General features: G+C 49.6%; 1 protein-coding gene across 2 annotated transcripts; it reads left to right on the top strand.

Moving 5' to 3' along the window:
- The first annotated feature begins 7,002 nt into the window (after window positions 1-7,002).
- Window positions 7,003-12,756, top strand: KLK12 (kallikrein related peptidase 12). Of its 2 annotated transcripts, XM_055103388.2 has the most exons (6): window positions 7,213-7,249; window positions 7,692-7,851; window positions 9,686-9,951; window positions 10,920-11,053; window positions 12,381-12,496; window positions 12,626-12,683. In XM_055103388.2, exons 1-6 carry the CDS (start codon window positions 7,213-7,215, stop codon window positions 12,681-12,683), a joined length of 771 nt encoding a protein of 256 aa, XP_054959363.2. The 2 variants fall into 2 exon arrangements, with proteins under 2 accessions (XP_054959364.2, XP_054959363.2); XM_055103389.2 differs by lacking the exon at window positions 9,686-9,951 and having other exon boundaries at window positions 7,003-7,249; window positions 12,381-12,756.
- Window positions 12,757-13,660: the final 904 nt, after the last annotated feature.

Raw genomic sequence — 13,660 nt, 5'->3', positions numbered from 1 at the left:
TCAAATCAGTATTATCAACTTCTTATAAAGTTAAACATATGCTTATCGTACAATCCAGCAGTCCCACTCTGAGGTGTCTTCCTAAGAGAAAGGAAAACATGTCCATACAATGATTTGTACATGAATATTCATAGCAGCCTTATTTATCATTGTCAGAAACTGGAAGCAACCTAAATATACAACAACCGGTGAATGGAAAAACAAGTTGTGGTATACCCATACAATGCTGAAATTTTTAAATCTTTTTTTTTTTAATGATTACTGGATATATTTTGGAGTGAGATTGGGTCCTCTCTACCCTGTTTATATTTATACTTGATTTTTTTTTTTTTCCTCCAGAGAGCTTCAAATCAGTATTGTCATGGTTAGGGGCCTTCCCCATGGCAATGGTGGCTTTATTGGGTTTAAGGACCCCAGGGGTTAAGTCAGGTCTAGATTAACTGCTTGGCAGCCTGGACAACATCGTGACATCGTGAGACCGCCATCCAAGTTTATGTTCATTCCTTTCTTTTCTTTCTTTCTTTCTTCCTTTTTTTTTTTTTTTTTTTTTTTTTTTGAGATGGACTTTCACTCTTATTGCCCAGGCTGGAGTGCAATGGCATGATCTCGGCTCATCACAACCTCCACCTCCCGGGTTCAAGCGGTTCTCCCACCTCAGCCTCCTGAGTAGCTGGGACTACAGGCATGCACCACCATGCCCGGCTAATTTTGTATTTTTAGTAGAGATGGGGTTTCTCCATGTTGATCAGGCTGGTCTCGAACTCACGACCTCAGGTGATCTGCCTGCCTCAGCCTCCCAAAGTGCTGGGATTACAGGTGTGAGCCACTGTGCCCTGCCCTAAGTTCATTCCTTTCTATTGCTGAGCAGTATTCCATAGTATGGAATATCACAACTTGTTTATCCATTCACCAGTTGTATATTTGGGTTGCTTTCAGTTTCCAGCAATTATAAATAAGGCTTCCATGAATATTCATGTACAAATCATCGTGTGGACATATGTTTTCCTTTCTCTTGGGAAGACATCTCGAAGCAGAATTGCTGAATTGTATGATAAGCATATGGTTAACTTTTTTTTTTTTTTTTGAGACAGAGTTTCACTCCTGTTGCCCAGGCTGGAATGAAGTGGCACGATCTAGGCTCACTGCAACCTCTGCCTCCCAGGTTCAAGCGATTCTCCTGCCTCAGCCTCCTGAGTAGCTGGGATTACAGGCGTCTGTCACCATGCCCAGATAATTTTTTGTATTTTTAGTAGAGACAGGGTTTTACCATGTTGGCCAGGCTGGTCTTGAACTCCTGACCTCAGGTGATCTACCTGCCTTGGCCTCCCAAAGTGCTGGGATGACAGGCGTGAGCCACTGTGCCTGGCCAGCATACATCTAACTTTATAAGAAGTTGATGGCCAGGCACAGTGTCTCACACCTATCATCCCAGCACTTTAGGAGGCCAAAGTGGGAGAATCGGTTAAGCCCAGGAGTTTGAGACCAGTCTGGGTAACATAGTGAGACCCTCATCTCTACTAAAAATTTGAAAAATTAGCCGGACATGGTGGTGTGCACCTGTAGTGCAAGAGGAATAAGTTTAAGAGATTTACTGTATTAATACAACATGGTAACTCTAGTTAATAACAATGTACCATAGACAGCAGTCCCTCCTTATTTGAGGTTTCCCGTTCTGCAGTGCAGGTACCTGTGGTCAACCGCAGTCCCACAATAGGTGGGTACAATTCAGTACAATAAGATATTTTGAGAGAGGGAGACCACATAACACATAATTTTATTACAGTGCATGGTTATAATTGTTTTATTGTATTATTATTCATTATTGTGGTTCATCTCTTACTACGCCTAATTTATAAATTAAATTTTACGATAGGTACTCTCCATGATCTTGGAACATATTTTCCCTGGATAAGCGGGGACTACAGGACTCAAAAATTGCTAAGAGAGTAGATTTTAAGTGTTCTCACCACATGCACACAAAATAAGAATGTGAGGGATGAATATGTTAATTAGCTCAACTTAGTCATTCCACAATGTATATGTATTTCAGAACATCATGTACCAGCCCAGTGAGGTGGCTCACATCTGTAATCCTAGCACTCTAGGAGGCCAAGGTTGGAGGATCAAGGATTGCTTGAGCTCAGGAGTTCAAGACCAGCCTGGACGACATAGTGGGACCTCCTCTCTACTAAAAATAAAAATAGAAATAATTGGCTGGGCCTGGTAGTGTGCATCTGTGGTCCCGACTACTTGAGAGGCTGAGGCAAGAGGATTGCTTGAGCTCAGATCAAGGCTGCAGTGAGCTATAATTGCACCACTGCACCCCAGCCTGAGCGACAAAGCAAGACCCTGTGTCAAAAACAAAACAAAATATCACATATCCATTAAGGCCCCCATACCCAGTATTACTTTCCATAGAATCAGCAACTGGCAAATACATTACCGTCGTTGGATTTGGCTAATATGCTCTGTTCCAAGGCTATTTCAACAGCCTCTCAGCTGCAGCTAGCCGTCACCGTGGAAAGGATACAATACGCCTGACCCAGCTGCCCCTGGGGAACCTTGAATCCTGGCCACTACTGCAGGTGCAGTAGTGAAAAGGTGCAATACCTTTTTTTTTTGAGATGGAGTCTTGCTCAGTCGCCCAGGCTGGAGTGCAGTGGCGCAATCTCCACTCACTGCAACATCTGCCTCCTGGGTTCAAGCAATTCCCCTGCCTCAGCCTCCCGAGTAGCTGGGATTACATGTGCACACCACCACACCCAGCTAATTTTTGTATTTTTAATAGAGACGGGGTTTCACCATGTTAGCCAGGCTGGTCTCAAACTCCTGACCTCAGGTGATCTGCCTGTCTCGGCCTCCTGAAGTGCTGGGATTACAGACATGAGTCACCGTGCTTGGCCCGCAATACCTTTTTCTTACGCATTTCAAAGTCCATGGCCAGCACCCCTATAACAAAAGACAGGTTAATGAGATAAAAGCATAACAAGTGGATTTAACAGTTTTATGTGACATGAAAGCCTTCAGAAATGAAGACCCAAAAACTCAGGGGAAATTGTGTCATTTTGAGGGTCAATGAAGAAGGCGTTGGCATGTAGACATGTGATGTGAAAAACCAGGTACGATCTTGGGAGGCCGAGGTGGGAGGATCATGAGGTCAGGTGTTCGAGACCAGCCTGGCCAATATGGTAAAGCCCCATCTCTACTAAAAATACAAAAATTAGCTGGGTGTGGTGGCAGGTGCCTGTAATTCCAGCTACTCAGTAGGCTGAGGCAGAAGAATTGCTTGAACCCAGGAGGCGGAGGTTGCAGTGAGCAGAGATTGTGCCACCGCACTTCAGCCTGGGCAACAGAGCGAGACTCCATCTCAAAAAAACCCAACCAACTCAACAAACAAACAAAAACCAAAAAACAGGTATGATCTCTTGGTCATAAATTGAGGGGGGATCCCAGCAGGTCCCATTTGTTCAGATTCTTCTGGGCCTTTCTGTGTTGCATTCCTTCCTCTGCAGAACACCTGTCACATGAGGGTCTTCAGGGGAAAAGGAATTCTAGTGTCTGTGACTGCTTCAAAGGAGAAGTAAGGGGAGAGGAGAGGAAAGCAGGAGGAGGTTGGAGAGAACCTCTTGTTCCTGAGGTCTTCCAATCTCCTTCAGCTCAAAGCACTCAGCATGCTGAAGTTCCAGACTCTGGGCTATCACGTTCTGACATGCAACACAGGCAACACCCCAGCTCCATCCACGTTTCTCCAAAAGCACAGGCATGACGTCATATGGTGACAAACACCCTTGTCCAAAGGAAGCCATAGGATACGCTAATTCTAGATTCACAAATACTCTAGAGGAACTCACACAATGGGATGGGCCAGTGCCCCACACAGAGTATGAGGCCTCCCACCTTGGTTGAATATCTTTTTCTTTTTTTTCTTTTTTTTTTTTTTTTTGAGACGGAGTCTCACTCTGTCACCCAGGCTGGAATGCAGTGGCTCGATCTCGGCTCACTGCAACCTCTGCCTCCCAGGTTCAAGTGATTCTCCTGCCTCCGCCTCTGGAGTAGCTGGAATTACAGGTGCCCACCACCACAACTGGCTAATTTTTGTATTTTTAGTAGAGACGGGGGTTCACCATGTTGACCAGGCTTGTCTCGAACTCCTGGTCTCAAGTGATCTGCCCACCTCGGCCTAGTGCTGGGATTACAGACGTGAGTCACCACGCCCGGCCCCACCTTGGTTAAATTTCTGAAAATCATTTGGTAAAGTGAGGACCCCTCCAGCTGAGACACTGCCAAGAAACAGCTATTGAGTCTCTTAGCACCCACAGCATTAAAACAAACCCAAAACATTTTAGGCCTCATTGAGTTCTGGAGGCAAAATATTCCTCATCTACAAATTTATTTTATTTTATTTTTTAATAAAAGTTATTTTTTTTTTTTTATAGAGAGACAGGGTCTTGCTCTGTGACCCAGACTAGAGTGCAGTGGTGTGATCATGGTTCACTGCAGCCTCGACCTCCTGGGCTCAAGTGATCCTCCCACCTCAGCCTCCCACATAACTAGGACTACAGGCCTGTGTCACCATAATGCCTGGTTAATTTTTTTAGTTTTTGTTTGTAGAAACAGGGTCTCACTATGTTACCCAGGCTGGCCTCTAACTCCTGGCCTCAATCCATCCTCCCATCTCAACCTCCCAAAGTGCTAGGATTATAGCCACGAGCCACCATGCCCGGCCCCATACTTATATTTACTTGTAGTGAGAACACTTAAACCCTACTCGGTCAGTAATTTTCAAGTACACGATACATTGTTACTAACTATATACATGGTAATTTTTAATTTGCATGAATGCTCCTTAAAATCAGCGACCCCGCCTTATTTTTTGTATTCAATTTTATTGGATATAAATTCCACATCAGTAAACCTGATTCTCTTTAAAATCTACAAGAAAAAAAAAAGAGAGAGAGGTTGAATTGGGTAGTTGTTGGTATTTTTGTTTTTGTTTCTTTGCTTATTCAGTTGAGGTTTATTGTAAAACTTGACACCAGAAAAAGGAAGAAGTGGCGTTTTTGTGCTGTGAGCGTGTGAAGTGTGTCCTTTCCAGAGAAAGGACAGTCATGGTGCTTTTTTATCCTCTCTGCCCAAAGAAGGAAAGCTCTTAACAGCCAGCAGGAGGCTTTGTAGGGACCAGCGTTATCAACACCAGTCGCGCTGACCAATGATGAGTTAAAGCAGTTAGGTCGTTTCTAAGAGCAAATCAAAAGCTAAGGTTCTGTGATTCTGAAAATGAGACACGGACAGAGACTGGAGACCCAGAGAGAAAGTGAAGGACTAAAAGACAGTCATAGGGTGGGAGTTTGCTCTCCTCTGTTTTGTTCTGGGTTTTTTTGTTTGTTTGTGCGCTCTGTCTGTCTGACCGCTTTTCTTTTTTTTCTTTTTCTTTCTTTTTTTTTTTGAGATGGAGTCTTGCTCTGCCGCCCAGGCTGGAGTGCGGTGGCACAATCTCGGCTCACTGCAACCTCCGCCTCCCAAGTTCAAGGGATTCTCCTGCCTCAGCCTCCCGAGCAGCTGGGATTACAGGCATGCACCACCACACTCAGCTAATTTTTGTATTTTTAGTAGAGATGGGGTTTCACCATATTGGCCAGGCTGGTCTTGAACTCCTGGCGTCAAGTGACTTGCCCGCATCGGCCTCCCAAAGTGTTGGGATTACAGGCGTGAGCCACCGCGCCTGGCCCTGACTGCTTTTCTCTTGGTTTGTTTCTCAATCCCCCTTCCTCTGAGTCTAATTCCCTTTTTGTTCTCATTTTCTCTCTCTGTCCCCTCTCTCTCTCCTTCTTTCTCTCCTTCCATTCCTCCTAGATGAAGCAAAAACTCAGATAAACCAGCACAGAGGCCAGGTATGGTGGCTCACACCTGTAATCCCGGCACTTTGGGAAGCCAAGGCAGGCAGGTTGCTTGAGGCCAGGAGTTCAAGACCAGCCTGGCCCACATGGTGAAACCCCGTCTCTACTAAAAATACAAAAATTAGCTGGACATGGTGGCACGTGCCTGTAATCCCAGGTACTCAGGAGGTGGAGGTTGCAGTGAGCGGAGATCACAGCCCTGCACTCCAGCCTGGGTGACAGAGCGAGACTCCATCTCAAAACGAAAAACAAAAAACAGCACAAAGTTCCCTTGTCCTGTGATTCATTCTCTCTCTCTCTTTCTACCATTTCTCCTTCCCTGTGTCTTTTTTTTTTTCTCTGTGGGTTTTATTTAAGCAATAGAAGTTCTTAGCAAAGAAAAACTTTATGGAATTAGATTGATCCACTTCATACGTACATATATGAACTCAGTTCAGAAACTCTTCTACCCCTGCCTGATCACCTATTTGGAAGTCTGTTCCTTCAACTCTTCTTCTCTTTCTGGGACTCCTTCTAGCTTGGGCTTCCTGACCCTCCCGTCCACTCTCCTGCTTTCACAGCCTCTCCTTCCCCCTGCCCCTCCCCTGCACTGCATGGGGATGGGCCCCAGGTGTCCAAGGTCTCCCCACCCTCCTTTGTCACTGGAGTCAGGATTAGAACCCAGCTCCCTAGTCACCTTGAGTCATCAGTCCCGGGGCTGCTGACGGGCTTGCAGAGGAGAGAGGGAGTGGGGCTGGGTCTTCCCACCCTGGGTCCTTTCCTCCTTCCCCACTCCGTTTAGCTGTAAAGCTCAATTAAGTGTGATTAGCTGAGAAGAGTTTCTGCAGAATTAGGGGACGCCCCACCCCTGTCTTCCTGGTCCCCTTCCCTTAACCCGGAAACTGGATGGGCCAGGACAAAGAGAGTTAAGAGCTTTGTCAGTGGTCTGTCTGGAGCGACAGATGGAAGGAAAGGGACCGGTTGAGCAACATGACAGGTGGCTGAGGAGCCAGGTGCAGAGTGGTAGAGTTGGCTGGCGGAGTGGTCAGCAGATGAGACGACAGGCAGGTAGGTGGACGGAGAGATAGCAGGGACGCGGACAGGCCGAACAGTGACAGCCACGTAGAGGATCTGGCAGACAAAGAGACAAGGTGAGAAGGAGGTAGGCGACTGCCAATGAGGGAGTGACACACAGGGGAGCAGGTAGAGAGAGGACAAGCAGGTCATCCCCTTGGTGACCTTCAAAGAGAAGCAGAGAGGGCAGAGGTGGGGGGCACAGGGAAAGGGTAACCTCTGAGATTCGCCTTTTTCCCCCAGACTTTGGAAGTGACCCACCATGGGGCTCAGCATCTTTTTGCTCCTGTGTGTTCTTGGTGAGTTCTCCCGGAGCAGGGAGAGGGCAGGACTGCGAATGGATCCCTCCACCCCCATGAGGAGGCCCACCCCACTCCCCATCTCAGCTCTGGCCCCCAGCCTGGTGGTGAGGAGGAGAGGGGCTTTCTCTGTGCCTCCATTTACCTGCAGCTCTCAGGGCACTGCTCACCTCGGTCTCCCCTATTTTTTGATCCCTCTTGCCTTCTGTCCCTCTCTGAATCTGTCTCTCCATTTCCCTCCTATGTGTAAGCATCTTTCTCCCTGGGTCTCTTTGATGTTTCATGGTCTTTTTCTATCACTGGTTCTCTCTCTCTTTCTCTCTCTTTCTCGTCTCTCTTTCTCCTCTCTCTCTCCTGCCTGTTTCTCTCTCTCACTCTGTGTGTCTCTCCATCTCTGTATCTTTTCTTCCTCTCTCTGACCCATGCCCCTGTCTGTCTCCAGGGCTCAGCCAGGCAGCCACACCGAAGATTTTCAATGGCACCGAGTGTGGGCGTAACTCACAGCCGTGGCAGGTGGGGCTGTTTGAGGGCACCAGCCTGTGCTGCGGGGGTGTCCTTATTGACCACAGGTGGGTCCTCACAGCGGCTCACTGCAGCGGCAGGTAAGTCCCTTCCTGGGGTGGGCGAAGGGAGGACTATGGGAAGGCAAGCGCTGGGGGTAGGATCACAAGGGAGGGTGGTGCCCACTGGGAAGAAGCTGGTCCTGCAACAAGAGAGTCTGAGGTTAGACCAGGAGTGGAACTTCCTTAGCAGTGGGCCTGGGGTGGTGCTGGGCAGGGTGAGGTGTGTTGGGTGGAGGGCCGGGGAGGGTCCTGGAACCTGCCCTCCTGCCTCTCCCATTCCTGCATGTACCCTTTCTTTGCTATATGACATCTGCCACTCACCCCAGCCATTCCTTGACCCAGTCTGGGCCCGGGGCCCAGGTCTGACCCAAGCTCTTTTTCTTTTTCTTTTTTTTATTTTTTTGAGACAGGGTCTCGCTCTGTCGCCCAGGCTGCTGTGCAATGGCGTGATCACAGCTCACTGCTGTCTCTGCCTCCCAGGTTCAAGTGATTCTCCTGCCCCAGCCTCCTGAGTAGCTGGGATTACAGGCACCCGCCACCATGCCCAGCTAATTTTTGTATTTTTTGTAGAGACAGGGTTTTGCCGTGTTGGCCAGGCTGGTCTCGAACTCCTGGCCTCAAATGACCTGCCCATCTTGGCCTCCCAAAGTGCTGGGATTACAGGTGTGAGCCACTGCACCCAGCCAACATGACCCAAACTCTTTGTGCAACTTCAGAATCTATGCCTGGCACCTCTCTGGGCCTCAGTAGACTGATGTTCTGGAATTTTTTTCTTTTTCTTTCTTTTTTTTTTTTTTTGGAGACAGAGTCTTGCTCTTTCTGTCATCCAGACTGGAGTGCAGTGATGCTATCTTGGCTCACTACAGCCTCAACCACCTGGGCTCAAGTGATCCTCACACCTCAGCCTCCCAAGGAGCTAAGACTACAGGCCTGTGCCACCACACCTGGCTAATTTTTAAATTTTTTTTGTAGAGACAGGGTTTTGCTATGTTACCCAGGCTGGTCTCAAACTCCTCAGCTCAAGTAATCTTCCTGCCTTGACCTCCCAAAGTGCTGGGATTACAGGCATGAGCCACTGTGCCTGGCCTGGAACTTTTTTTGTGAAAGGGGAGATCAGATGCAAAGAAACAGAGACTCAGGGAGAGAGAGGGCCAGCAGCAGGATGCAGAGAGGCCGTTCATCAACCCACTCGTTCAATCATGAACCCACTCGTCCACGCATGAGCATGGAGGGCACATGTTCCGTGCCAGGCGGTGGGAATAAGGCAGTGAACAAGGTCCACTGATGTCCCTGCCTTCATGGGCTTCACCAGCCGAGAGAATCAGAAAGAGAGGCCCGGCACGGTGGCTCACACCTGTAATCCCAGCACTTTGGGAGGCCGAGGCGGGCGGATCACTTGAGGTCAGGAGTTTGAGACCAGCCTGACACACATGGTGAAACCTTATCTCTACTAAAAATACAAACATTAGCTGGGCATGGTGGCATGCTTCTGTAATCCCAGCTACTTGGGAGGCTGAGGCAGGTGAATTGCTTGAACCCGGGAGGTGGAGGTTGTAGTGAGCCAAGATGGTGCCACTGCACTCCAGCCTGGGCGACAGAGCGAGACTCGGTCTTGAAAAAAAAAAGGAGAGAGAGAGACACAGATGCAGGGACATGGGAGGAGAAACAGGGAACACCCAAGATGGAAAGAGGGTGATGGAGGTTGGGAATAAGAGCCTGTAAGAGAGACTCGGAGAATGAGAGGTGCGGGTGAGAGGACAGACAGTGAGGGGCAGAACAGTGGGGAGCGGCAGGAGCGCCTGGGAGTGTCCGTGGAGGGGTGCAAGGTGGGGGACTGCGTGCCTGCCACCCGCTCAGCCGTCGCCACCGGCAGCAGGTACTGGGTGCGCCTGGGGGAACACAGCCTCAGCCAGCTCGACTGGACCGAGCAGATCCGGCGCAGCGGCTTCTCTGTGACCCACCCCGGCTACCTGGGAGCCTCTACGAGCCATGAGCACGACCTCCGGCTGCTGCGGCTGCGGCTGCGCCTGCCCGTCCGCGTAACCAGCAGCGTTCAACCCCTGCCCCTGCCCAATGACTGTGCAACCGCTGGCACCGAGTGCCACGTCTCAGGCTGGGGCATCACCAACCACCCATGGAGTAAGGGGCCCGGGGCCAGGGGTCAGGGGTCAGGATGGGTACAAGTCTGGGATGCAGGGCAAGAGGTCGAATCATGACACCTCAGAGGAAGGATGGGTAAAGGGTCAGGGTGTGGGATGGGACATCAGGATCATGGTTTGGGGTCAGAGATTATGGTGGATTGGGGTCTTGGGAGCCAAAGGGGTTAAAGGACTGGGTATGAAGTCAGGGATCAGAGGTCAGAGACATGGTCAGAGGTCAGAGAGTGTCAGGGGTCATCACACTGGAGCAAAAGGCATATATATATATATATATATATGTATAGGATATGGGCATTGTGGGTCATGGGTCTGGGGTTAGAGGTCACTGTAGAATTAAGGTCATGGGATCCAGAGGTTGTACAATCTGGTCAAAATCTGAGGATGGAAATTGGGATTCTATCCAAAATCACATATCTGAGATTGGAGGTAATAGCATTTGGGGTGTGGGGCCCGAAGTTTGGGGTCATGGAGGCTGGGGCCGAATAAACTAGGATCAGGGGACACTGGCGTTGGAAGCAGTGAGGTTTGGAAGATGCAGAGCTGAGGTTGGAGGTTAAGGTAAAGGCAGGGACATGGGGTCAGGAGACAGAAGATATGAGATCAAGCTGGGATCATAAGGTAATAAGACAGAAGGTCAAAGATCACAGTAGCTGGCATTGAAGAGGGTCAGGTCTGGATTCGTTGTCTCTGACGCTGGAGAGACAAGAAAGTTCTTGAGTTATGCCACTCAAAGTCAAATGTCAAAGATCAAAGAGACCGTCAATCATCTGGGGTCATGATTCATATGAAATTAAGTCATAAATATGTAACTTGGAGGTTTCGGGATTGTAGTACAGGTCGGTGAGGGGCAGGGGTATTGACATGGATGGGCCACATCCAGGGAAGAGGGACGTGGCCTCAAAGTGGGGAGATTTAGGGGACCCTGCAGCACGCATGTTCTCTCTCCAGACCCATTCCCGGATCTGCTCCAGTGCCTCAACCTCTCCATCGTCTCCCATGCCACCTGCCATGACGTGTATCCCGGGAGAATCACGAGCAACATGGTGTGTGCAGGCGGCGTCCCGGGGCAGGATGCCTGCCAGGTGAGCCAGTGCAGGCAGCGTGCGTGGTCACCAGGACAGGAAGTGAAGGGGAGGGGCTGGAAGCAGGAGGGGAACTGATGGAGGATGAATCAGGGAAAGGGGATGCTGCAGAGAGACGGGGTCAAAAAGGAAGGGAGAGGCTGGGCACGGAGGCTCACACCTGTAATCCCAGCACTTTGGGAGGCCGAGGCGGGCGGATCACTTGAGGTCAGGAGTTCAAGACAAGCCTGGCCAACACGGTGAGACTCTGAATCTACTAAAAATACCAGAATTAGCCGGGGGGTGGTGGTGCAAGCCTGTGGCCCCAGCTACTTGGAAGGCTGAGGCAGGAGAATCGCTTGATCCCGGGAGGCGGAGGTTGCAGTGAGCTGAGATCACGCCACTGCACTCCAGCCTGGGCGACAGAGCCAGACTCTGTCTCAAAACAAAATAATAATAATAATAATAATATAATAATAATAATGGAGGAGAGGCCCAGGATAAGGGAGGGAGAGAGACAGGGAGTAAAAGGGAGGACCAGGGAATGGAGGAGGGGGAGGGGCAGGGAGAGAAGAGGGAGGAAAGGAACAGAGAAGGAAAGATGGGGCAGGGGTTACAGAGAGAGACAGCAAAACAGATGGAGAGGACTGGGAGCCCAGGCAGGGAACCAGCTGTTTCTGGGGCTCTAAGTCTTTCCCATACCATCCTCCAGTTGGTGCTGTCCCAGGCTGAGAGAGATTTGAGGATGGCGGTCTCTCCCCTCATTGGTCAGGGCCCCAGCCATTGTCCTTGAGAGAACTCTGTGCTTTTGATGGAGTCCTGCCCACCTTCCCTGGGATTGGTCATTTTTGATGGCACTCTCTCCCCTCATTTGTCAGAACCCCAGGCATTGTCCTTGAGAGAACCTCTATCCTTTATGGAGTCCCACCCTCCTCCCCTGGGATTGGTCATTGATAATAGTGTTCTCTCTCCTCATTGATCAGGGCCCCAGCCATTGTCCTTGAGAGAATGCTCGACTCTTTATGTTGTCTTGACAGCCTCCCCTGAGATTGGTCATTAATGACTGTGCTCTCTCTCCTCATTGGTCAGGGCCCCAGCCATTGTCCTTGAAAGAACCTCTGTCCTTTATGGAGTTCCACCCTTCTTCCCTGGGATTGGCCCCTAGAGACAGTGGTTCTTCTCTTTTGGTTAGCCATTGCCATTGTCCTCCGGGAAAGTGATTATACTCTTTTGTCTAATGACCAGACTTGGAGCCCTCCCCAAGGCCCAGGACTGGGTTGGAGGGTTGGGGAGGAAAACAGAAATAACATGTCTCCCTTGTTCAGACAGTACTTCTCTTCCCTTCCAGGGTGATTCTGGGGGCCCCCTGGTGTGTGTGGGAGTCCTTCAAGGTCTGGTGTCCTGGGGGTCTGTGGGGCCCTGTGGACAAGATGGCATCCCTGGAGTCTACACCTATATTTGCAAGTATGTGGACTGGATCCGGATGATCATGAGGAACAACTGACCTGTTTCCTCCACCTCCACCCCCACCCCTTAGCTTGGGTACCACTCTGGCCCCCAGAGCACCAATATCTCCTCCATCACTTCCCCTAGCTCCACTCTTGTTGGCCTGGGAACTTCTTGGAACTTTAACTCCTGCCAGCCCTTCTAAGACCCACGAGCGGGGTGAGAGAAGTGTGCAATAGTCTGGAATAAATATAAATGAAGGAGGGGCCATGTCTGTCCATTTGAAGTCCTCATGCTGGTTGAGACTGGAAGAAGGACTCAGCAGTTTCCCTATCTCATAGGAGTAGAAACAGAGCTCAAATAAGGCCAGGCACAGTGGCTCACACCTGTAATCCCAGCACTTTGGGAAGCTGAGGTAGGTGGATCACCTGAGGTCAGGAACTCGGGACCAGCCTGGTCAACATAGTGAAACCCCAACTCTACTAAAAATGCAAAAATTAGCCAGGCATGGTGGCGCATGCCTGTAATCCCAGCTACTCAGGAGGCTGAGACAGGAGAATAGCATGAACCCGTGAGGCAGAGGCTGCAGCGAGCCGAGATTGAACCATTACACTCCAGCCTGGGCGACAGAGCGAGACTCCATCTCAAAAACAAACAAACAAACAAAAAACCCAGAGCTCAAATAGGATGAGGGTCTTCCCTGAGTAGTTACTCAGAAATGGAGTAGAAAAAGTTACTTTTAATAATATAGGCCGGGTGCAGTGGCCCACGCCTGTAATCCCAGCACTTTGGGAGGCCGAGGTGGGAGGATGGCTTGAGCTCAGATTTCGAGATCAGCCTGGCAACATGGTGAAATCTTGTCACTACAAAAACACAAAAAATTAGCTGGGTGTGGTGGTGCGCGCCTGTAGTCCCAGCTACTTGGGAAGCTGAGGTGGGAGGATCACCCGAGCCGGGGAGGTGGAGGCTGCAAAGAGCCGAGATCATGCCACTGCACTCCAGCCTGGGCAATAAAGTGAGACCTTGTCTCAAAAACAAAAACCCAGCAATATAAATAAGACACATGTTTCTTCATCTGGCATAATAGAAATAGTGCCCAGAGCTTATAAGCTTTTCAAGAGTCCACAAAAGACCCGAGAAAGAAAAAGAAAATTGTTAGCTCCAAAATACCAGATGAAAGCT

The sequence above is a fragment of the Pan paniscus genome, chromosome 20 (assembly GCF_029289425.2).
Source record: "Pan paniscus chromosome 20, NHGRI_mPanPan1-v2.0_pri, whole genome shotgun sequence".
Lineage (NCBI taxonomy): Eukaryota > Metazoa > Chordata > Mammalia > Primates > Hominidae > Pan > Pan paniscus.
The sequence above is the reverse complement of the archived record's forward strand: the minus strand, read 5'-3'. Positions and strand labels throughout refer to the sequence as shown.

Excerpts from the sequence above, each read along its gene's own strand:
- KLK12 (XM_055103388.2), top strand. The coding sequence starts at position 7,213 with ATGGGGCTCAGCATCTTTTTGCTCCTGTGTGTTCTTG. Across the intron at positions 7,852-9,685 it reads GCGGCTCACTGCAGCGGCAG|CAGGTACTGGGTGCGCCTGG; the intron begins GTAAGTCCCTTC and ends CGCCACCGGCAG. Across the intron at positions 11,054-12,380 it reads CGGGGCAGGATGCCTGCCAG|GGTGATTCTGGGGGCCCCCT; the intron begins GTGAGCCAGTGC and ends CTTCCCTTCCAG.